General features: G+C 36.8%; 1 protein-coding gene across 2 annotated transcripts; it reads right to left on the bottom strand.

Moving 5' to 3' along the window:
- Window positions 1–614: 614 nt before the first annotated feature.
- On the bottom strand, window positions 615–8,241 carry LOC132630508 (protein RETICULATA, chloroplastic). Of its 2 annotated transcripts, none has more exons than XM_060346078.1 (7): window positions 7,397–8,241; window positions 6,764–6,859; window positions 5,500–5,720; window positions 5,336–5,405; window positions 5,121–5,215; window positions 2,210–2,274; window positions 615–1,094 (listed from the first exon to the last, which is right to left on the bottom strand). In XM_060346078.1, exons 1-7 carry the CDS (start codon window positions 7,964–7,966, stop codon window positions 901–903), a joined length of 1,311 nt encoding a protein of 436 aa, XP_060202061.1. In that variant the 5' UTR covers window positions 7,967–8,241; the 3' UTR covers window positions 615–900. The 2 variants fall into 2 exon arrangements, with proteins under 2 accessions (XP_060202061.1, XP_060202062.1); XM_060346079.1 differs by having other exon boundaries at window positions 5,136–5,215; window positions 7,397–8,240.
- Window positions 8,242–25,929: the final 17,688 nt, after the last annotated feature.

Genomic DNA, 25,929 nt, shown 5'->3' with positions numbered 1-25,929 from the left:
CTTTCAAGGAGGACACGAGGAACGTTTGCCTAACTTTAAATATCCTCAGTCTGAAGTGGACAATAATCCTAAAACAATGGGTCATAGTACTCTTATTATGATTGCTCCATTTCAACAAATGGTGAGTTATGGCTGGAACAATGTTCGAGAATTTTGAAAAGATGAGGAATATGGGTGGAGTTGGGTTTGAAGGCACTACTGATCCCACGGAAGCAGAACAATGGCTTCAGCTCAAACTTTAGAAGTGATATTTTGTTCAACTACTAGAAATAGTCTCGCATATAATGAGACATGAGTATTGCTAATTTCCATGAAAACGTCGCGCCAGTTGTTTGAAAGCTCTTTAAAGAGGGTCATTTTATTTCAGTTTCATAAAAGCCCATAAAAAATATAAAAAATAATTTTTAAAAAAAAAAAAAAAACCAAATTATGCTTCGGTAAGAATCGAGGAGTAAAAAAGATATAAAAGTGAGCCCTAACTGATTTCCTTCATGATTTGAAACTCAATGATGATAGGCCGGTCCTTCTACCCTTCCCCATTTAAATACCAGCCTTTTTTGTCTGTGAAGGATTCCAACTCGTGACATGTCCCTAGCTCACACATCACATATCGGTAGGAGCAAACATATTTCTTTGTTATTGGTCTAACCGAATCCCCAAATCAACTAGAATACAACATAGATGGAATTATTGAACTAGACTAGAAGCACAATACAACATAGATGGAATTATTGAACTAGACTAGAAGCACAAACAAGTGACAACACGAGTTGGCCTAGTGATGAGTCACCTCCATCTCTAACAGTTAGGTCTCAGTTTCGAGCCAAGTTGGAGGGAAGTGAAGAACCACTGATGACCCCCTAAGAATGGCCGAAAGAGAAAAGAAGCACAAAGATAAAGTTACTGCACACCGCTCCACCTTGCCCAGTCCACGAACTGCATTCCTGCATATACATTGTTGGCAAATCGCACACCAACTGTGAATGCCATTGCAACAGGTGGAAACTGCTTTCCCATTGGGGAAGATTCAACCAGACGTTCTAGCCCAGTCACGATCTGTAACCTGGTGTTTGAAGAAACTCCTAGGAAGACACCTGCACATAACATATCCAACAACCGAATCAGAGCTGGTAGGAGACAAGATCTTCATCTTAGATTGAGGTTATGAATAGGAGTGGCAAACAGACGGGTCGGATCGAATGTGGGCAGGTCGAAAACGGGTTAAAGAAAAAACAGATAAAATATCCGACCTGCCCCATATTTAACACGGATAAAAATGGGTTAACCAATGGATAATATGGATATTCATATTATCCATGGTCAGGTGAGAACACAAGGTAAACGCCAAAATAAGCTTAGACTCCCAGAAAGCAAGAACTCGTGAAAAATAACAAGACAAATGGATATCCATATTATCCATCTGGATATGCATTTTTAGTGGATAATATGAATGATGTCCACATTTGATCCATTTTTAAATAGTTAGTTATCCAACTCATATTTAATGGGTTGGTTGGATGGTTACTTGTTTTTTTAATCATTTTACCAGCCCTAATTATGAACAAACATGAAGCTTGCAATGCTGATGCACCGAGAAAGCTGAAACGAAGTTTGATTCAAGAAACACAAGAATAGCATATGCATTTTACTTGAAATGAGAAGATCGGAAGTGGGATTTACAATCTAAAGGTTCCTAAAATAGTCAGCCTTTACCAGAGGTAAGGGAAAATTAATTTGGTCAATTTTGTAAAGAAACATGCGATCTCAGTTTCTTGATTGCTTCATCACTCTTAACTCTTAATGCTCGGTGAAGTAATTGAGCTTTCATTTACACATGCTCTATAGTGGGGACAGGACTGTAGAGCAAATAACGAAGATCCCACTAACAAATATTGCAAATTCTATACTACTATATCATTTCATGCAATGTCATCATTGACTTAATTCATTGGGTGGAAGAAATGCTATCTGATGCAGGAAATCACTAAATAACCAGAAGATGGAGTAGTTCAGCACTATCAACAGTCAGAATTTTCAATAAGACAATTAAATGATACTAGTATACATGAAGAGTTGGAAAGAGATAAACAGGTACCAGAAAATTAAAGCAAGCAGCATACATGATATAGTTGGTAGATAAGGGTTTGGAAATCATTTGCTTTACAAACTTTATTATCAAATGCAGGAATATATAGGAATGAAGACATACCCCAAAGTACTGCACTCTTTATAAGAGGTGGAACAGGAACATCATGCTCGGATTTCTTGACGCTCCTGATGAAGAAGCATATTAGTAAAACAGGAATAACACAAACACTAAATTAAATGAAGTATAGCATCTACTTTGATCAACAACAAGAGCAGAAAAGTTGGACCAATGCAGGCTCACACAATCATAACAGAGACTCAATGTTAGCATCGAACTGTCAAGCTACAAAAATGATTAGCTGCAGTAAAACAATCTGCATTTGGCCTCCCGTCAACCTCTGTGGTAAAAGCATGGAAAGGAGAACATAACAGATTGAAAAAAAAAAAAAAAGGTTGTGCCAAGCAAATATTCCTTAAAAACTTAGCTTTGAAGGTTCTACTTTTGATATTCTTGTATTTTCCATGTAATATCGTCAGCCTGTCTGATTTGCTGATCCTTTCATAGTTATGATATAACTCAGAAGAACATTAAAACACACTAGGCCAGTATGACTAACTGACCAATCTAATATATCTTTTTGTTTCGTGTTGTTTTCCTTCTTTACTGGATAAGAAACTGATCAAGCAGAGCTTTGGACATCACAAATCAAGTAATGTCCCATAAAGATTTTGATGCAGGAAGAGGTATAACGCTTATGATGAATCAGGAGAGGGTTAGACAAGGATATGGTTTCTGAGAAAACCATCCAAAAATTTATCAGAGAAAGGTATTTAGCTTAATATGAACCAGCTAAGAAATAGCTGAAAAGAGACGTATCAGATATAAGTACAATAGATATACCTACTTTAGTGCTATGGGTTAACCCATTAAATGAACAAGGTCACTCTGACTTCTCAAATTCAGTTACTATCTGCAAACCTGACTGCCCATTATTCTTTTACTTGTTGGAATGAATTTTTTCATCAGAATTAGTAAAGAATGCACCATATGAAGACTAGATAAAATATATTTTTCCATTAGTATGATCTAGAATTGCAATGAAAGCATTAAAAGGCCATCTTATAATAAGTAAGACAGCAGTTGAAACGGAAGACCTAGCACAGGATACTGAATGATATTATAGCCACTTCTTTCTGGTTTACAATTTCTTTTAATGACAGTGCTGTCCAGGCTATCATACGCGCACCTCGACTATGCTACCGGGTACCTCCCACCCACACAGGTACAAGGTAACTCTGCCCACCAAGGCTTAGGCAGACGGGAAAAATCACCTATGTAGTATTTTTGCTTCCACTGGACTCGAACCTGAGACCTCATGGTTCTCCACCCACTTCAAGACCTAGAAGAGTTGCAAAACGAGGACTCCCCGTCGCTCCACTGTTAAATTCTTCCTTCTTCAAAGGGAAACCAAGGAAATGATGCTTCATGTCCCTCTTTTGAGCTCCTATCTCTTAAATTGAATAAGCGTACCACCTCTTTAAGCAGACATCCTTCACTTACTCGCTGAAAGGTTTTGTTTTCACACACAGCCTTCACTTGATAGTCACGTGGTGTTGGTACTTCCCCCCCCCCCCCCCCCCCCCCACACACACACAAATCCTGTGACTTCCTCCTCCTTGCCAGCAAACCTTAAAACTCTTTCCTTTGCAAATATTCTTACAGGGATAATTTCACTAACGTCGTTCTTAGCAACATCCTAAATTTGCTAGGGCAACACATGGAGACAGATATAGGCCTTGGTCTCTTGCAAATATGCTCAGCTGCGAAGCATAAGGTTAGTCAAATTAAATCTCTTTATACTTTTCATAACACTCTTGACCCAGCACAACCCCTTCCTGAAGCATGTGGATTCTGCCTTGTAAATGTATCCCTAATCGATGTTCTTAAATTTGAAATTAGGCATTCCTTTTTCTTTTTGATAAGTAGAAATTAGGCAAGCTGATGTCCCTGATCTTCCTCCCTCAGGAATCCATCACTTTCAAAGTGTTCCAGCACTACTACCTCCCTTGTCAGATCTTAAGGCAACCTTAACAGTACCTCTCAATTTCAAAATCTTCTAACACTGGAGTTGGGCGCCATCACTACTAAGGTTTGACAACCCCGAGCTTCTAAATTTGATCTAAAGTAACTTTGGATGTTAACATAATTGATGATCGCCAAAGATGCAACAGATTTCTACTCTTGCAGAAATTAAAAGGTTGCAAAATGGACTTAAACAAATAGCTTTGACGATGCATTACAATAGAAAGTATTTCCCAGCTTAACACAGATGATAGCAATTCTTTTGCTTTTAGTTTTATTTTCACCTGAAATTAGAAGTTCTAATGTTAGTCTCTTAAGCATCTCCACCCAGCCTCTCTTTGCTCGGACCAGATGCCCTTCCATTCTCTGTGACAAAATAAAAAGGAGTTTACCTACTCCATTTTAAATCCACCCAACATCACCTTGCTCTTGTCCCCTCCCCCATAAACATCCTCAAGGCCTTTTCCGTTGACCATTTTCCCCCACCGAATTCTACAACCACTGTCTCTCTAACACCACAGCTCTCATTTTAGCAAACAAAACCAGAGAATGGAAAGATAGCCATTAAAGCCAGATTAGCAAAGAACAGGTGATAAAAGAAAGGCAATGGTTTCCTGACAAGGGTTAGGTCCTTAATCCTAATATATCAAGCATTACAACTAGTTAATGAAAAAGCGACGAAAAATTTCATATCTTCTTTATGAGAATCAAACAAATATTTTAATATCAGGAGAAGTAGAATACTAATTTAAAACAGGTCAACATAGTGGGGTTTGAGTCTTGAAATGAAGAATTCTGGTTCATGGAAATCCAGTAGTATGAGTATTGGTTCCCAATAAATCCCAAGTGCAAAATCCAGGAAGGAGTGAGTCAGAAATTTAATGGAAATATAAGGAAACAACAACAGCAACAACAAAAATAATAGCAACAATAGTAGCATTACTGATACCCGTAAGCAACAAACCTCTTGGCAGTCATTATCATGTTTGCGATTCCTTGGCCAATGATACCACATCCAAACCCGACGAATCCATATAGAATGCCCTAAAGAAATATGGTAAACTGTAAGTTACACAATAGAATGCATTTATGAAAAGAACTATTAAGAACAGAGAGAACGACATATGTATACGGAGATATATACTTCAATTATGCAAGATTTACCTTATAAAAATAAGCAGCAATTCTCTGATTCACTGAAAATCTACAACCTGGCCTTTCGGCTTCAAAAACACTGCAGCCAGATGAGTATTTGAAGTGAAAATCTTCTAAATAGTGCTCTAATTTAATGCAATAATATCACAGGGGTGGGTTGCATAAGTTAAAACCTGCTTGGAAGTGCTCCATAAGCTCTCTGGAAACGACCAACAAACCCTTGAGATACAGACGGTTGCCCAATTCGAGCATATGGTGCTAGCAACCCAACTAGAGCTACATTGACAGCAACACCAACCAACATATCTGCAGCATACAATTCAAATTCCGTCCAAAAATCTTTGCCCCTCTTTTGAACTTCCGCAACCGTTGCACAAGTAGTATCAATGACTATCTACATCACAGAACCAATGCAACCCGTGAAATCACAGTTGAAAATCATATCAAGTATAAACATCATGACAAAACAGAAACCTTGAACAGTAGGTAAGGTGCCACAACAGTACAGGTGATTTCAAGGTCCATAGAAATTCACCACGTGTAATGCAAGTTTAGCATGTGTTACAGAATGATGTATTTAGACATAATATTGTATATAGTTCACAATAGGTATCAAATTTGTTATGATCTTTAGGATTTAGTTACCATAGTTAGAATCCTTTTCTCATGCATTTAAGCCACTGATTCTCTGAATCAGCGTTATCAAAAGCGAAAAGCGGAAAAAGGCTCTAAGGTCCATTGGGGCTTGAAGTGCAAATAAAGAGTGGGCTTTAATGGAAAAGGGCAAATAAAGAGTGGGCTTTAATACAAATATATATGTTCCGTACAAGACTTAAAATAAGCATGAACAACAAATATATGAACAAAGAAATTCAAGAAAAAAGTTACGATAAAGTGAAGTATAAATTGTTTAGCCTCGTCTCTTAAGGAGAGGCTCATTTACAAGGAAAAGTATGTCTTAGAGCCTTGATGACAACACTGAAGCGCACATTAAGCGAGGCGAAGCGCTCAACATGTTTTGCACCTCACTTCAGGGCTTAAGCACGCCTTTGACATGGTATAGCCAGGTCTGTCCCGTTTAGGCCTCCATGTTATATTGTTCACGCTCCAGTTGAGCCTGGCATGAAGGGGGTGTTAGAGTGGGTTAGAGTCCCACATTGGTTGGGGAATTGACCGGTGGTTTGCTTATATGGACTTGGGCAATCCTCACCCCATGAGCTAGCTTTTGGGGTTGAGTTAGGCCAAGTGTCATATCTTTATGGCATGCTTTAGGACTAGAATTACTAATTGCTCTAAGCAGTAAGATATGCAAACAGAATCGCAGAAACAACACAATGCACACTGATCAGTAGCTCAAAGAGCAACTATTTCTACTTTACTACAGCTCAATGATTTATTTACAGAACAGAAATATCAAAAATCAAGCTCAACACAAACCTCAGTTCCAACTTTGAAGAGAAATGATGGATCAGCCAACATTCTGTTTCGCAGCATAGCACAAGACCTCATTGCTGCTCCGAACCAAGCTGAGCCCTACATTCGCAAAAACACAAACTGCCAATTAAAGAAACAATCAAAATGCACATTTTCAAGAAAACACTAAACCTTGTTTGGATGATTGTTTAGTATAGTGTTGTATTATATTATCCTATATTGTTTTGATAAATATAAAGTTTGGATAGATGTATCGTATCCGTCGTTACATAATGTCACACATCAACAATCTGAAAGATAAACTCACCAGAAAGTAGTGTACAGGGTGGAGTTATTATAAAAAGGTAAGGTAAACGATAAAATAGGATTATTAGATAATAAACAAAGACAAAACGAGAAGAAGTAAAAAAAAAAAAAAAAAAGTAACAACGCGACCACACCAAGTCGACTGTTACCTAAAATGAAACTTTTCATCATTACATAACGATAAAGATGGATTTAACGATATGATACAATAAACGTAAGTAACAATCAAAACAACATTTGTATCTAAACTATCAATACAGGACAATACAATAGGTAACAACTAACAACCATCCAAACACATTAATCGTTTTTGCCAAATCAATTTTTTACCTGCAAGTCCAAATATCTAAGCAAAAGTAGCTTTCTGATCCCAACACTCTTTGCAGCCTCAATCATATCAGCAGGAAGTTTAGCCCCACGTGCCTCTGCCTCTCTCATCACATCCTCAAACTTCAATAATGGCCCAAATTCCTCTTCTTCCTCATCACCACCATCTTCATTATCCCCTCCTCCGCCACCGCCACCAGGCCCACCACTACCAGGATATTTCCCATTTCCACCATTTCCATCAACTAATTCTCCTTTCCCATCAACGCCCCCATTATCATCAACATCAAGAACACTAACATCTTTCCCTATATAAGTACTATCATTCTCTTTAAGTACTGTTTCCACTCTAACACTAGATTTTGAGTTACCCTCTTGATTCAATGAACTCTTAACCAAAAATCTTGACTTATTATTGTTCTGACAAACCAAATAACCAATTTTGTTCATACCAACAAAATCTTGATTCTTAACAAACATAAAGTTTGAGTCTTTAATAGACCCCATGATAAAGATTTCATTTTTCAGAGATGTAAAGTGAGTAAACCTGATACCTGATGAACAACCAGCCATTTTGTTGTAACCCCACAAAAAAATTTCTCAAATTAACTCAAGATTAGTCGACAAATTTTCTTGGATTTCTCAAATAAAGCCTAGAAAAATCAAAGAATGCAATCTAAGGAACAAAAATGCAGCAAATTTGATTGATGAATGTGAGATTAAACTAGGGTAATAGTCTGCTTATTTTGTCACAGTTTACCTAGTAGAAATTTGACAAGAATAATGTGGGGTAGGGGCATGAAAGAAATGTATATAAATGAGATTTTTCCTTTGAATGATTGTGAGACAGACAAAAGGGTGTCACTTTAAATAGCGTAAAATAATGTGAAAAATGAGTTTTTTTTTTTTTTTTTTTTTTAAGTTTGAGTGACTTTGAGGTAGACAAATGATTCTTCCTTAGTTGCTTTGTTTTTAATATATTAAACGTAAGATGCGTTTATCGAAAACAGTTTTTCTACCTTATAAAAATAAAATAAGGTTTACATTCATCTTACCCTCTCAAATGTTAATCATAAAACTACTCGGGGTATGTTGTTGTTGTATTGAACGTAACATATAAATGAGTTTTTAGTTAGCGATTTTGAGACGAAAATACTTACTCGTATCACATTAAGCAATTTAATAGTATATGTGTATAAAAAATGCATAACTTACAAAATGAGTTTTTAGTTTAGTGATTTTGAGACGTAAATACTTTCTCGACTCAGCAATTTAATATATGTGTTTGAAAAATGAATAACTTACAAATGAGTTTTTAGTTTAGTGATTTTGAGACGTAAATACTTATTCGATTAAATATTTTGATATATCTTATGTGTAAAAAAAACTCATTTATATATGTTTATAAGACATACATATTTTGTATTTACTACCATAACGTAAACATTAAATGTCAATAAATTTTTATTAAGAAAGATATACTATTTTGAATTCAGATAAATATAATGACATGACAAGTTAATTTGCCTTTCGAGTTATTTATTTGACATTCTTCACTCAATTATTAATTCAGAAGAAGCGGCGGCACGTTTGCATTTGCCAATGGGCTTAGGGTTTCCTCGGTTTCTTTTTAAGTAGTCCATATTTTTGTGTTTAGGTACTCACGCGTTTTTCACAGTTTGTACACTTGTCAATAGAATTTTTTTTTTTTAATAAGAGGTTCAAAATTGTCGCGTTTCTCAAATAAGTGTTGCTCTCTCTTAGAATCAAAATTAAGATAAGAAAATGTTGGTGATAATACAATAAAAATAAAATTATAATTAAAAAATAAAATAAAAATGTCTTCGGCTGAGGTGCGGATATCTCGCTCTCTTTAAGGAGATTCAAGCTCACTGCAACAAATCTTTACTGGTTCAGCAGTAGTCTTTCTGACTTATCCCCTCCAAGATACAACAGCCTAATTACTTCGTGTAACTCAATAAACTCTGGACAAAATGTTGAGTCCAAAGCTCCACAAAAAAGAACATATTCCTTCAACTAAATAAACACTCTTTTATTTTTCTCACTCTTTTAAGAACTCTCCAATATATTTTTTCTACTCTCATAAGGTAAGGATGAAAAACTATTTATAGTTGAAAAATTCATCCTTGAATTGATTGGATGAAAAGAGAGGATTAGTGGGGTAATAAAGTGGTGTGAATATGGAGTATAATTACTAGAAGGTTACAAAGAAAATAAATTAACCATTATGTGCCATTAACGTGTAGGAGTAATGAAATAGTGGTTATGAAAATTTCAAATTAACTTATGTCCACATTCATCCATTTACTCAAATGAGTAATTAGGAAATAATGATCCTAACGTAAATGGGAAATGCTGCAGAGTTGGGTAACGTACCATTGATGCATTTTAATATAATATAAATTAATATTAAAATGCTCTAAAGGTCCATCAATCCCCCCAAGGGTGTCAAGTGGGCCGGGCCAGCCCGAACCCGGCCCGGTAAACTCGACCCACCACCGGCCTGGCCCAAGCCCACTAATAGGTGTAAGGGGCTGGGCTAGGTGAGTTTTATTAGGGGGCTGGGCCGGACAAGGTGGACAGCCCACCAGCCCGGCCCACCATAAGCCCGGGTGATGGCCCACCGGGGCACCGGCCCGGCCCAGCCCGGCCCACTTCAAATTAAAAAAAAAAAGATAAGTATTACATTTATTACTAATAATAAGTATTTTAAAAACATTGTATCCCAATAAAATAGTTGTAGCTATAATTGTGGGATTCTTAAAATTTTGGAAGCAAATATATGAAATATTTATTAATTATTCAAACCATAGTTATAATCTTACTTTAGTTAATTAAAACTTAACCATTAATTTTAACTCATGTAATGTGTCTCTTATTCAAGTAAGAACTTGAGAAAAATGGAGACAATAAAAATGAAGAGGAATCGAATTCGTTAATATTTAATTGCTACTAAATGAAAAATAATTTACCTCTGAAATTGCTGATGCGTGAAATAAATCAAATACCCCTTTTAAGTTACTATCTTGCTGTTGGCTTACACAAGTTCAAAAATATTTCAATAGGTTATACAGTATACTATATAATAATATAAACTATTAGTTATATATATAATAATATATTAATATAATCTTATTAGTTTCAAATATTTTATATATAATAATAATTAAATATTTTTTAGCATATTGAAATGTCTCCACCGATGATGGAGACGTGACAATCTGCACATGACATTAGGACTTAGGATCAGATGAGATAATTAAATTAAGAACTTTGGTTTAGTATCAAAACTCATGTGCATTGTTCCCATTTAGTTCCCATTTAGATGAGTAGGAAATTTAGAGAAAGAGGAGAGTAGGGAATTGTGAGATAATATGGAGAAGAATGAATGGTATTTATAGTTTGAAAATAGGGCCAAAGTATAATTTAAGGAACTTGAAGGTTAAAATAAAGTTGACAACAACTAGATTTTAAAGTATTAAACTTAATAAATTTTAGCATTAGAATTTTTTTTAAAATAATTAAAATCCGGCTCGGCCCACTAACTAAAACCCGGCCCGGCCCACTAACTAAAACTTGGCCCGGCCCACTAACTAAAACCCATCCCGGCCCACTAACGGGCCCGGTTAGCCCGACGTGTAGCCCCTATCCGAGGTGGGCTGGGCCGGACACCCTTTCCCTCTCCAAGCCCGGCCCCCAGCTCGGCCCACTTAACTTACGGCCCGGCCCGGCCCGGCCCCGACCCGGCCCCTTGTGGCCCACATTTAAATGGCCCGGCCCGGCCCGACCCGACCCACTTGACACCCCTAAATCCCCCACTCATTTTAATATTAAACAAGAAAGTTTATCAGTTGAAGGGAGACTATTATGCATAATGAATGTGTGCTCTGCATTGAATCTCCACTTAGTAAAACAATAATTTTTACTCCAGAGCCGTAGTGGTCTCAAACTTGAACTATGACTGTTTAAGGGAAAGAAAGAATTACTGCTTGCATATAATAATCAAGGTATTGACATGAGCTTTAACAGCCAGCACATTACGGCCTTGTGCTATCCCAATTTCATGAGTGCTTTTGAGAAGAGCCCAATTCTCATAGGAAGCGACCTACTTCCACAATCACATAGGTGAAATCTGTTAAGGGTGCTTATGTAACTTTAACACCCCACTCATACGAGCTACAGAATTTCATTAAGAGCTTAAAAACTCAACCTTCACATATCGTTACGGAATAATGCACTTACACCACAAGGAGGGAATAAATAAAAAGTGCATTTTCACAAGAAGCCATCATATCATTTGTTTTTCCCATTGAACCTGGTTGTAGGATCTCTAGTCCCTAGGTTGGGTTTCCTCATATATGACTCATGAATTTATGGGCTTCAATCCCATCCCCCTCAATGTGCTCCAGACCCTTTCTCTTGCCAAGGCCTTGGTTAGTGGATCTGCAAGATTATCACAAGATTTGACATAATCAACGTTAATGGTACCACTTGTCAAATATGATCTCACATTACTGTGTTTTCTCCTTATAGGCCTGGATTTACCGTTGTAATAACGGTTTTGAACTCTACCAATTGCAGCGGTGCTATCACAATGAATTAAAACAGGACGAATTGGTTTTTCAAAATAAGGTATTTAAAATAATAAATCTCTCAACCAATTCGCCTCTTCACTAGCTGAAGCTAAAGCAATTAGTTTAGCCTCCATGGTAGAGTTAGCAATAATAGTTTGCTTTTTTTATTTCCAACAAATAGCACCACCTGCCAACATAAAAATATAACCAGTGGTAGAACAGGAATCACCAGATAAAGTATTCCAATCTGCATCAAAAAAGGCTTCAAATACAGCAGAATATTTTTTATAAAACAAACCATAAGTTTTTGTACCCACTAAATATTTCATAACTCTCGTTATAGCATGCCAATGTTCACTACCTGGCTTGCTTGTAAACCTGCTAAGTACTCCAACTGCATACGCAATATCAGGCCTAGTGCAATCAGTCACATATCTCAAACTTCCAATTAAGTTAGCATATTCTTTTTGATTTATCACATCATTTTCACTTTGAACAGGAAACAAGTGAACACTTGAATCAAAAGGAGTTACAACATGCTTGCTATCAAGAAAGTTATATTTTTTCAAAATTTCACAACTTAATGTGACTGGTCAAGATAAATCTCATCACATGTTTTAGTAATTTTTATTCCAAGAATAAAATTTGCCTCACCAAGATCTTTCATGTCAAAATGGCTTCTAAGAATATTTTTAGTTTCACCATTAATATTCAAGTTAGAGCCAAAGATCAATAAATCATCAACATAGAGGCAAACAATAACATGTGAATTATTCCAAAACTTATGATAAATGCACTTATCACACTCGTTTGTTTTAAAACCACTTTCAATCATGCAGGAATTAAATTTCTCATGCCACTGCTTTGGTGCCTGTTTCAATCCATATAGGGCTTTAGTAAGTTTACACACTTTGGTTTCTTGGCCTGCTTCAACAAAACCTTCGGGTTGTTCCATATATATTTCCTCATTTAGGTCCTCATTTAAAAAAGCAGTTTTTACATCCATTTAATGAATATGCAAATGAAAAAATGCTGCAATAGCAATTAAAAGTCTTATAGATATAATTCTAGTTACCGGAGAAAAAGTATCAAAAAGTTCTTGGCCTTCTAGTTGTTTAAAACCGTTAGCAACTAGTTTGACCTTATATTTATCAACAGAACCATCCGGTTTTAACTTTTTTCTAAGGACCCATTTACACCCAATTGTTTTACAACCCGGTGGTAAATCAACTAACTTCTAAGTTTTATTGGAAATAAGTGATTCCATTTCATCATTTACAGCCTCTTTCCAAAAAATAGCATCATGTGAACATAAAACTTCTTGTAAAGTGAGAGAGTCATCTCCAACATTAAAAACATAAAAATCAAGACCAAAATCTTTTTCTACTCTAGCTCTTTTACTTTTTTTTTGGTTAAACAGATACTACCAATATATTATATATCTACATAATAGTTACATCAGAGTTTATGGCATGGGAGCCAATTAGATGTTCAAAAGAGCCACCTCCATTGGTGGTACAAAAGGGTACAGACCATTCAAAAACAACTCCACATTTGTCTGCCCAGAAAACATTCCTTACAAAAACAAGAGGTACTTCTAAAATTTTCATTTCCTCAAAAAGTTGTTGCTTCCCTCCTTTCTTGGCTAAGAGATCCACCATCTTGTTTTATTCTCTAAAGTTATGCCTTAGATCCAGATGTCCCATCCTTCTCATTAAATACCTGCATTCAAAGATAATAGAATTGTAAGGCACGTTTCCTTGTTTAATCATTCTAATTACCTCTGTTGAGTCTGAATTAATTTCTAAAGGAATTAGATTATGCGCAGCTGCTATTTTTAGACCCGGCATGATAGCAGTTAATTCAGCATGGGTGTTTGTAGTGCGTGGTAAGCCTTTCATGAACCCTATTACCCAGCTACCCCTATTGTCTCTAATTAATCCTTTTATTCCTCCTATACTAGGGTTTCCAGTACATGCCCCATCAGTATTAAGTTTGAATGTATTATTGTTGGGAGGTTTTTATTTAATGGAAATGGTTATTTTGGTAGTAGGAGGACTAGTATTACTGCATATCCTAGAGTATTCCATGGCTTGGCTGTAAATGTGGGTGATTAGAAGAATACTCATGTTTGTGATTGAAGAGGTTTTGGTTCCTATTAAGTGTAACACCTCGTGCATTCGGGCTAAGATTTGACTCGTAAGACGGGGGTATAATGAACCCAATATGAGTAGTGTAGAAATGGTGTTTGAGACCCAATCAAGACATAAGAAGAATCCTTAGGCAAAGTAAAGTCGGAAGCTACCCTACTGAACGTGTTTTCAAGTTAGTTTGCACCATGTCTCACTTAAAATGAGTATAGGGAAAAATATATAATGAATTTGGGAAAACTTCCTTCTTGAAAGTTGTAGATCTTTGAAATCCTTTCCAACGGTATATTATGGAGGTCAAATCTGTAAAAAAAAAAGTTATGCCCATTTTACTAAAGCAGTGTTCTGCCGATTTACAACAGAATTTACGGGCCGTAAAATTGTCAAAAAAATTTAGAAAACTGTTACGGATTTACGGTAGGATTTACGATCTGTAAATCTAATTTACAGGGTAAAATGGGCCTAAAGTGAGCGTAAAACAGGTCCGACAGCAACTTTAAAACTTTATTTTAAGGCTTTTTCACTTCATTCTTCACATCCCCAAGCCCTAGAACGACCATTCTCTCTTCTCCTCATCCTCATACATCCAGGTAAGTCTCTCCCATGTATTCCCAAGTGAATTTTAATGATTATACATGAATTCTAAGCGAAATCCTATGTTAACAACCTAGGGTTTTCAAGAAAACCCATCTCAAGGTTCAAGATTCAAGATTTTGGAATTTTCTTCAAAGATTCAAACTTTTCTCAAGTTTTTGGAGCGATTAAGGTATGTAGAGTTTCTATCTACGTGTGGGAACATCATTGTTCTTCCCCACACTATGCTCTTCCCTGATTATGCCAGAAACCATTAAAACTAGGGTTTTAACCATGTTCATGATAACCCTAGGTCCATGTACCATGTTATACTATGTCTTGACTTATTATTAATCCGTTATTGTGTTCTTGATACATCATTTTGATTATTGAGAATCTATCTGTAATCCATGAAAACCCATCCTTTGCATTCCATGGGTTCTTACATGCAAGTTATTAAATACTATGTTTATTTTCATAAACTTCTACATGTTTTCCATATTTCCATACAAGTTATATTATATATTATCTTCAAGTTCTAATACAAGCAAGAATCATGTTTACAAGCAAGTTATATAATTCATGGGCTTCTTAGCCAACTATATCATGTTCATGTTTTTGGGAGTTGTACTAATTACCGAGAAGGCTTCAAGTAGCCTGAAACTACGTAGCTACCGTAGGATGAGGATCGCTCCACCCATGCTTAGGAAGATCTCTCATAATGGCTGGAACCTTTCATAATATTATTAAATCCCATGTCCTTGGCAAGGTATGAGTGTTCTGCTGGTAGGACGCAAGTACCAGACTATGTTGTCGGTTATATTTACTGCTCTCCCTACTCAAGATACTTTACACATGTTATATATGTATATGTACCCATGTTCATGATCATGTTTCAGTTCAGTCTCTATTATGTTATTTCCATGTCCCATGTTATTTCATTCAATTACTTTACATACCAGTACATTCAATGTGCTGACGTCCCCTTTTATTACTTGGGGACCTGCATTTCACTATGCAGGTGCGGATTTACAGGACGCCACATCTGCTCAGTAGGATTTGCTCGAATCAGCTTATTGGTGAGCCCCATCTCATTCGGAGTTTTAGTCAGTTATCTTTATTTTATTAGCTATGCATTTAAAGGATGCTGGGGCCCTTGTCCCAGCAAGTACGTTTTTCAGTCAATACTCATGATTAGAGGATTCATAGACTAGTCAGTTTAGTTATGTTAGATATGCAAGGTATTTAGCCATCTTTAGCTCAACTCATGTTATTTCTGCATTAATGTTTTAAACCAGTATTTTGTAAATGTTACGATTCTCGTGTTTTAAAAGCTCATCACATTCATATGATATTTCTGCTCATGTATGCCTCATGATGATTGAGCAAGCCATGTGGTTCACTCGGTCACATACAATATGACACCGAGTGTCGTGTTTCCCCCAAGCCATGGTTCAAGGCGTGACATTAAGCCATATTCCCCAGAAGCATAAGGGCATCAGTTATGTCCAATGGATTAAGCGATCAAAATTCTGTCTTCTTAGGAAGTTCTAGGTGTTAATCCAGTGAGTAGTGCTACTAAAGGCTGAATTGCTAATGGTAAGGTTACCATGCTGCTTAGGCCGTTCCTGAATGTTTGCTAAAATGGCACTCAAAGAAAATATAGTTAATGTTCTCTTGGTGGTGTCCACAAGTTGCACAGTTGGGGTTAACATTAATGCCTATTGAGTGGAGGTAGGAGGCTGTGGGCAATCTATTATGGTTCAGAAGCCAAAAGAAAAATTTGATCTTATTAGGGGCCTTGAGTTGCCAGATCCAGGTAAAGTCCATATAATAACCCTGAGTATTATTGGTTTTGTTGTCCAGCATTTCATAGGTTGAACTAGAGCTAAACCTACCATTGCTAGTAAGTTTCCAATGGTTGTAGTCTTCTTCATCACTATAAGGATTAGTATGTGTATTGACAATGATGTTTCTAACAGATTCAGGGAGAACAAAGGATAAGTTACTCAAATGCCATGTCCCATTATGGCGGATGTCAGATACTTTTGCTTTATCTTTATCCTTATTTAGTGGTCCTTCTATTGATTCTCTCGAGCTTGGGCTGTGAGGGATCCAATTGTCATGCCAAAAGTTTATCATAGTACCCTTATTGACTACCCATTGGGTGACTTTTCTACAATGTTTGTACCCTTCTAGTATGTTTTTCCAAGTCTTGGTTGGGTGCCTAATGGGATTTGGCCTACAATTTTTAGCAATAAGGATGGAGGCCCAGAGTGAATCAGGCTTCTTTAGGAGTCTCCAAGCTAGGCTAGTTAGGTTGGTTTTATTCTTCACTTCAGCTTTTTGGATACCTAAGCCCCCTTCTTTTTTGGCTTAGTAATAGTTTCCCAGCCCAAAGGGTGGATTTTTCTTCTTCTCTGCAGTCGTGCCCCATATAAAATTCCTTTGGGTCCTATTGATTTGGTTAGTAATCTTGGTGGGGAGCTTGGTATATTGCATAACATGGTTAGGGATACTATTCACGCAAGCCTTAGTGAGGACAGTTCTGCCAGCCATGTTAAGTAACTTAGTTTTCCAGCTAGCTAGCCTTAATCTAAGGTTGTCTAGTATGAATTAGAAATCAGCATTTGTGGGCCTTTTGTGCAGAATTGGAAAGCCAAGGTATTTCCCAAAGTGGGCACTTGTCTTTATAGAAAGGTAGTTTGAAAAGTTGGCTTTATCAGTGCTGCTACAATTTCCAGTGTAGAAAACCTTGGATTTGGTAAAGTTGATTTTTTGACCAGACACAGAACTAAAACTGGTAAGGATGTTCATAATAGTGTGACAATTTTTGTAGTTTGCCCTAGCAAATAAGGTAAGGTCATCAGCAAAGAACAAATAGGAAAGTTTTGGGCTAATGTTGCATGTGAAGATAGGGTGCCAGTTAAGGATATCAACTTGGTGATTAATGCTTCTAGAGAGTCTTTCCATACACATAATGAATAGGTAAGGGGATAAGAGGTCACCTTGCCTAATACCTCTGGTGGGTTTGAAGAATTTTATTCTTCCTCCATTCACAAGGACTGATATTGAAGAAGTGTAAATGCAAGAAAAAATTAGAATGGTAAGCTTTTGAGGGAAGTAAAAGAAGATCAGGGTATCCTTGATACAAGACCATTCAAGTCTGTCAAAGGCTTTTTCCAGGTTAATTTTCAGGATCATATTAGCATTTTTGCCCTTTATGTTTTTGAAATGGCTGATGTATTCCTGGACAACGATAGCATTATCAGCAGCCCTTCTTCCTGCTAAAAAACTAGCTCGGGTAGGCCCTATGATTTTGGGGAGAAGGGGTTTAATTATTTGAACAAGAATTTTGGTAATAATTTTGTACTGGGTATTACAGATGCCAATGGGTCTAAAGTTCTTCATGATGGTAGCATTGACACATTTGGGAATTAAGCATAGATAGCTAGTGTTAACATCTTTCTCCATAGATGCAGTAGTAAATACTTTTCTGCAAAATTTATCTAGGGGTCTGTTAATGTTCTCCCAAAATTTTTGGTAAAAGAAGGGGTGAATTCCATCAGGTCCAGGTGCCTTAAAGGGTTTAAAGGAGTAGTCTGTTTGCTTAATCTCCTCAGTTGTAAGAGGTCTATCAAGAAGGTTTCTATCCTCTTGAGTGAGGTTGCCTCTTATTGAAGGGTTAGAGCTTAGCTGTCTAGTAGTTTGCTGCAGGTCAGTGGTGTAAAGGTTTTGGTAAAATAGTGAGATGGTAGCCTTAATGATTCTAGTGTCATATATCCAGTTACCCACATCATCCTTAAGGGTAAGGATTCTATTCTTTCTTCTTCTATTAAGGGTAAAGGTGTGAAAAAATTTAGTGTTAGAGTCTCCCTTTGCTAACCAAGAGATTCTAGATTTGATTTTCCAAAATTCATACTCCTGCCTTAGGATGTCATTATACTCAACCTGGAGGGTATTCTCTAGGTTGTGTAGAAAGGAGTAACAGTAGCATCAAGATATAGTTGGATCCATGCATCATTAGCAAGGCATCTGTCAAGTCTTTCTAGGATGAGTTCATGTGTGTTCCTATATCTTATATTGGTCCAAGTATACTTACTACCTTTGAATTCTAGGTCCACTAGTTTGCATTGGTTGATGCATTTCCAAAGATAGTTTGCCCTACTGTTATTAATGTTATTACCACCAAATTTATCAGAAGCTCTCAAAACCTAATTAAAGTCCCCTACCACTAGCCAGTTACCATTAATAGTATTAGAGAGAGTGTAGAGATGTTCCCATAATAGTTTTCTTTCAGCAAAACTATTACTAGCATAAATAGTAGTAAAGTACCAGTGATGGTTAAAGTTGAGTACCTTGACAATAGCATGAATACCCTGGTTGGTGATGGTAAGGTCTTCAATTTTTAGGAAGTCATCCTTCCACATTATTACCAGTCCACTAGAGTTACCAACTGCAGGGCTTTGAATAACAGAGCTGAAACCTAATTGTTGAGCTATGTGCTTATGTCCAATCATTTTAGTTTCTAGTAAAACAAGCATGTATGGTTTGCGTAAACCCATTATAGCAATTCAATGCCTCCTAAACTCAAGGTTGTTGGCCCTTCTGGCATTCCAAATGATGAAATTCATAAGATTCAGTCTTAATGGTTTTGGGGTTTCCCTTCTCACCCCCTTCCCCTTCCCCTTGGAAGTTGGGTTGGTCCTAAAGTTTCCTTGGTCAGGGTGGCCAAAGTTGGGTTCAGTACTAGAGAAAAGTTCCCTGTTAGTGGGTCTGCTAGGTATTTTATCCCCATTCCCACCTTCACCAATAGTCTGGGACAAATGACTATTAGGAGTTCGCTTCGAGGGCCTTTGAATTCCACCATATACAGCTCCTCTAGAGTTATTGCTGAGGATTTTGGTACATGAATGGAGGTCAACATTGCCTCCAGGTCTTAGTTCTGAGCTCTCAGAGCTTGTAGGGTCGGGGTTTGTGAAGTAGAGGTCTCCGAGGTTTGGGGGGTCTCTATTGTCTGTAGGGTGGTAGTTACTACAATAGAATCTATTTGCATGTTGTTTTGGTCTGGTGGGGAGTCCATGGTACAAACGTTGGTGACATTAGTGGTAGTAAATGATCCACAGGAGGGAAGAAGGGTAGAGATAGGGTTACATCTCTCATAATATTGGACAGCAGGTTTGGATACACGGTATCTGGGGTAGCTAGGTGGATGGTCTGCAGTAGGGTCTGCATCCATACATTGTGGCCATCCCATTGTTCAGTCCTTGTGTTACAATGTGGGCTAAAAATCCCGCATCTTTTACTATCAAGAGTACCTTTCGACCCTCCACCAGCACAGTGAGAGCTACTGAGTGACTCTGCAGACCTATCTCTAGCCAAGAGGCTGGCGGATGATCCGGAGGTGGTGGGGTGGTGATTAAGACAAGTGGTAGTAGATTGTTTAAGTTTTTCTCTGTCATGCTGATGGTTGGAGATGGTTTCAGAGGAGGGAATTACTTCAGAAATGTTGGTATTAACGAGGGAGGAAGTGTGTTTTGAAACACTGATAGTGTGCATGTCCTTATTAATAAAAGTAGGAATAATCATAGCATTTAATGTCAACTCCTCGTCTCTAGAGTTTTTCTCAAGGTTTGTCTCAGTGTAATAATTAAACTGGGGTGGTCGTGTGATTTGCCTCATTGGATTTACCAAATCCGTTGAGTTTACTTTCAGATAAGTGGTTTTGGGGAATGAGGAAAATATTTTAGAAGGAGGGAAGGAATATTTTACCTCGGTATCATTGAGGATTGCCTCTGATTGGTTGGACGCTTGACATTTCTTGAACGAGTTGTCCAAGTTTCTTTTTTTCTACTAAGGCCCATCATTGTTGTAAGAAGTAGTTTTTGATAAAACTACTGTTGGGCTTTGGGCCTCCAGTTTTTGTTCCTTGTTCTGCTGACTCCTCATTTGTTTCCTCATGCCTGGTTTCGATTTACCCTTGTAGTTTTTTGATACCTGGCCCTGGTCATCCTGCATTTTCTGTCCAAATTTGAAAATGGAATTAGTAAATATTGGAATTTGAAAAAAAGATTCATTTCCCTATTGGGCCAACCCAGGTGGCCCATTTCCATTCAGAGTCTGATTTTTGGATCCATTTCCATGTGAGAGGTAGGGTTTGCCGCCGCCTCTTTACCTTTTTCGGAGTTTGACCGGTCAATGTAGTGGAAGATTTGTGAGTTTTGGAGCTTACCAGTGATGCCATCATAAGAATTTACCTGGACCTTCTTACCTTTCTCTTGTTGACTTACCACCCTATCCTAGGCTTCAGTTCGTTTTTGTGGGCTTCTCTTTCTTCTTCCAAAGTGAACTGTCTTCCATTCACTCACTTCTACCTTTGTCTGCTCAGTTGGTTCTTGGTTCTTCACTGGTTGTTGAGGGGTAATTTTTGGTGGCTTGTGGGTACAGGAATCGATGGTATGGCCAATCCGACCACAACCTAAACACATGATTCTTTCACCCTCATATACCAACACTTGCTTGTGCTTCCCAATTGATGGATGTCCTGATAGGGACATCTAAGCTGACCTCCACGCAAATTCTGGCATATCTTCCTCTCAAGGTAGCCGAGGTGCATGCATCCACCTTTGCAAGTTGACTAATTTTCCTCCCTACCTTTTCTAGAATTCGTCTATCATAGAATTCAGTTGGTAATTGTGGGAGTCTTACCCATATAGTTGTAGTAACAATTTTTGACTCAGTTGGCACAAAATTGGGTTCCTATTTTCGAACGGACAGAAATTGACCCGCTACAAACCAAGGACCATCATAGAGTATAGTGGATAGACTTGCTTCTTCTTTGAATTTTGCCACAAAAAAATCCGATCCCAGATCTATGAGGACTAAGGGTTCTTCTATATTCCAAAGATCGTCTAGTTTCCCTTTTAGATATTGATGACTGAGACGTTTCTCAAACACTTTAACGATGACAAAGTAACGCAGGGAAGGTAAAGACGATCTTCCTCCTCTGATGTGAGTGTTATGCATCCAGATCTGGGGGGGGGGGGGATCCAACTGATCTTCCATGTCTAGATTGCAAGACTGGTTTATTTCATGGACATAGGATGTCTCAAGCTTGGAGTCCCTTTCTAGGACTACGTTCTTATAGGATATAGGTTGAGAAGGTGGTGAAGGAGGAGGGTCCTCCTCCATATCGGTGCAGTAGGGATCTGGTGGTTTTGGTGGGATTTGGGGAAAAGGATCAGTGGATGGGTCTGTGGGTGAGGCCTTACCGTCGGTGGTAGTGGTGTTTTAGTGGGTTGTTTAGGAAATTGTAGGAAAGGTCTAGAGAGAAGGCAGAGCCTCTCTCTCTAAAAGTTACGCATGCTAACAAGCAAAGTCATTTTAGCTCTTTTACTTCTTTTTAACTCAAAATCATCACTTTCTTTATTTTTCAAAACAGAAGTAGAAGAACTCGGTAGTGATAAAATATTTTCGTTAGTCCTATGACCCCCACTATTTTTAAAATCAAATGAAAATTTATTTTCATGAAAAATGGCATCACCTGATTCCATCATTATATTATCTTCAAGACTAAAAAATCTATAGGTTGTACTATTTGAAGCATAACCAAGAAAAGCACAAGTAGTAACTTTTTTACCCAACTTAGAAATTTTGGGATCTATTAGCCTTACATAAGCTAGACAACCCCAAACTCTTAGATATCCCAAATTTGGCTTGTAACCTTTCCACAACTCAAATGGTGTTAATTTTGTCTTTTTATGAGGCACACGAAGCAGTCAAAATAGCTTCACCCCAAAAGTTTAGAGGTGCACTTGACTCAATAAGCATGACATTTGTCAACTCAACTAAAGTTATATTTTTTCTTTCTGCTACACCATTAGATGCAGGAGAATAAGGTTGAGTAGTTTCATGAATTATTTCTAATGATCCAAAAAAATAATTAAATTCATTAGACTCATATTCACGGCCTCAATCACTTCTAATTCTTTTTATTTTTCTACCAAACTGATTTTCAACTTCATGGAAATAAATTTTAAAATTTTCAAAAGCAACACTTTTATTTTTCATCAAGAAATCATATGTATACTTAGAAATATTATCAATAAAAGTGATAAAATATATATTTCCTCCACGAGTTAAAATTCCTCCAAGTTCACAAATATCAGTATGAACTAACACTAACAATTCAATTTTTCTTTCAACTTGAAAATGAGGTCTTTTTGTGATTTTGGCATTACTACAAGCCTCACATTTTTCAAAATCCTTTTTAATCATTGGGATTAATCCTAAATTACTCATGATTCCCACATAACATTTATTAATATGACACAAACGAGCATGCCAAAAATTAGTAAAAGAAAGCATGTAAACAGAATTAGTAACCTTATTCATCTCAACATTCAACTTGAACATCCCATCACAAGCATACCCTTTTCCACAAAATACCTTTTTTCACTATTAAATATTGATTAGACTCAATAATTTGTTTGAAGCCTGCTTTATTAAGAAGAAAACTAGACATCAAATTTTTTCTCATGGAAGGAGTAAAAAGTACATCTTTTAAAGTTAACACCCCTCCTGAAGTAAAGCTCAACTCGATATCTCCCTTTCCAAGCACTTGAGTAGTGTGAGAATCACCAAGCATGATGGTTTTGGTCTCCTCAAATGGGGTATACACTTTGAACCAATCTTTGTCATAGCATATATGACGGTTTGCACCAGAATCAGCCCACCATCCATCAACATTTTCAACCATATTTATGTCTGTTATCACCGCCACAAGTGGCTCTTCGGTAACGTTCGCCTAAGGTGCAGGACCACGTTTCCGAAACTTGCAAAATCGAGCAATATGCCCACTCTTGCCACAGACAAAGCATGGTCCTCCATTTTGTGCTTGTTGATTTTGTGCTTACCACCATTATTTTTCTTGGGAGGTCTACCATTATTTTTCTTGAATATTTTCTTCTTAGGCTTCATAGAGGTATTTTTGTTAGAATTTGGAGCAGCATTATTTGAAGTAATTAAATTTACCTTATTTGTGACGGGTTGTAAGTTGCTTTCTTCAGTTTGCAAAAGTGCATCTTGGCCCCTTGTTTCTTCTTCCATACGGATTCGCATAATCAATGTCTCAAGAGAGGTTTCCTTTTGTTTGTGGCGCATAGTTTTTTGAAATTCTTTCCATAAAGGCGGAAGTTTATCTATTATGCCACAAACAATAAGGTTATCTCCAATTTTTATCTCTTCGGACCTGAGCTCTCCAACGATCATTATGAAGTCTTGAGCTTAGTCTACCACTGATTTGTTGTCCACCATTTGGTACGAAAAAATCTACTAGCAGCATATTTTTTGGCTCCAACCTCCTCGGTATCATATTTACTCTGCAATGCTTTCCACATTTTCTTTGCAGTAGAGTAAGTTCTATCATAATAATCATAAAAGTTATCTGATAGACAATTAAGCAGATAATACCGACACTTGTAAGAATCCTCATCGTACTTTTCAACTTTCTCTTGAAGATAAATAAGTTCTTCATCACTCATCGAAGAGTTATCTACTTTGTTTGGATTCTTCTCAGTTAACACATAAGAAACATTGAGAACACTTAAGTAGAAAAGTATTTTACCCTTCCATCTCTTGAAATGAGTACCGTTGAACCGAAATGGCTTGTTAAGATCTCCCACTTTGACATCCGCAGATTTTTCAATTGTAGCCATTCAATCTCCTTAAAATTGTTGGTGATAATACAATAAAAATAAAATTACAATTGAAAAATAAAATAAAAATGTCTCAGCTGAGGCACGGATATCTCACTCTCTTTAAGGAGATTCAAGCCCACTGCAGCAAATGTTTACCAGTCCAACAGTAATCTTTTTGACTTGTCCCCTCCAGGATACAACAGCCCGATCACTTCGTATAACTCAACAAACTCTGGACAAGATGTTGAGTCCAAAGCTCCACAAAAAAAGAACACCTTCCTTCAACTAAATAAACTCTCTTTTATTTTCGTCACTCTTTTAAGAACTCTCCAATATATTTTTTCTACTCCCACAAGGTAAGGATGAAAAACTATTTATAGTTGAAAAATTAATCCTTGAATTGATTGGATGAAAAGAGAGGATTAGTGGGGTAATAAAGTGGTGTGAATATGGAGTATAATGACTAGAAGGTTACAAAGAAAATAAAGTAACCATTATGTGCCATTAACGTAGAGGAGTAATGAAATAGTGGTTATGAAAATTTCAAATTAACTTATGTCCACATTCATCCATTTACTTAGGAAATAATGATCCTAACATAAATGGGAAATGCTGCACAGTTGGGTAACGTACAATTGATGCACTTTAATATAATATAAATTAATATTAAAATGCTCTAAAGGTCAATCAGAAAATATATTTGTTCCTCCTAATTGTCTTACGATAATCTATATATAATATAAAGTTAGGCATAAACAAGGTGACGTGACACATCTCTATCGCTAGCATTGGTATTTATCTTTTTTCTCTTCTTTTTTTTTTGACATTTTTTCCTTCTTTCCTCTCTTTTAGTCTATTAAAATAAATAGCCCACGTAATTCTTTTCCCTTTTAAAAGCACACGTCTGCACATATCCTAATTTTCATTTACAACATTACGTGCATGTCATGAAAAACTTGAAAGGCCCTATCACTCATTCACTCTTAATTACAGAATTTAAAGTGGCCAATTATCCTCCATTAATCCTTAACTTCTAATGCCCCTTACCTCAATATATTCTCATGGAGTATGGGATACTACCAGACCAGATATTGATGGGTTCTGTAATTACGTTTTAGCAAAAACATTTGGGGTACTATTTTCTTTATTTTGTAGTAATAATTTTTTCTTTGATTTTGATACTATTTTCTTTATTATGTTGTAATGGATTTTTCTGTTTCACGTTATAAGTACTTGGTGTGATTTGTTTAGGAATATGAATTTCGTAAGGTTCATCAAGTTGATACAAAATAAAGGTTTTTTTTTCAATATTGAGAATTGGAATCATACTCTCCAAATGGAATTAGAGGTAATTGTTCCGTTTATCAAATTTGCTATTTTAACCTTTTTCTTTCATTTTCTATTATTACATGTCATTTATATTTTTGTTTTCAATGAATCTTCAATTTTATAGGTGCTAGATCTAACTGAAAATTAGTCCTCTGATCAATTTTTTTGAATTTGCTATAATTCTGTCAATG

This window comes from Lycium barbarum, chromosome 3 (assembly GCF_019175385.1).
Source record: "Lycium barbarum isolate Lr01 chromosome 3, ASM1917538v2, whole genome shotgun sequence".
Taxonomy (NCBI): Eukaryota; Viridiplantae; Streptophyta; class Magnoliopsida; order Solanales; family Solanaceae; genus Lycium; species Lycium barbarum.
Note: the sequence above shows the minus strand (reverse complement) of the source record. Positions and strands in the feature narration are given on the sequence as shown.

What these genes read in the sequence shown, in the direction of transcription:
- LOC132630508 (XM_060346078.1), bottom strand. Translation starts at nt 7,966, where the DNA reads ATGGCTGGTTGTTCATCAGGTATCAGGTTTACTCACTTTACATCTCTG. An exon ending in TCTTCAAAGTTGGAACTGAG is followed by an intron (nt 5,721 to 6,763) that starts GTTTGTGTTGAG and finishes TCTGTGATGTAG; the next exon opens with ATAGTCATTGATACTACTTG. An exon ending in AAAGAGTGCAGTACTTTGGG is followed by an intron (nt 1,095 to 2,209) that starts GTATGTCTTCAT and finishes TGTTATGTGCAG; the next exon opens with GTGTCTTCCTAGGAGTTTCT.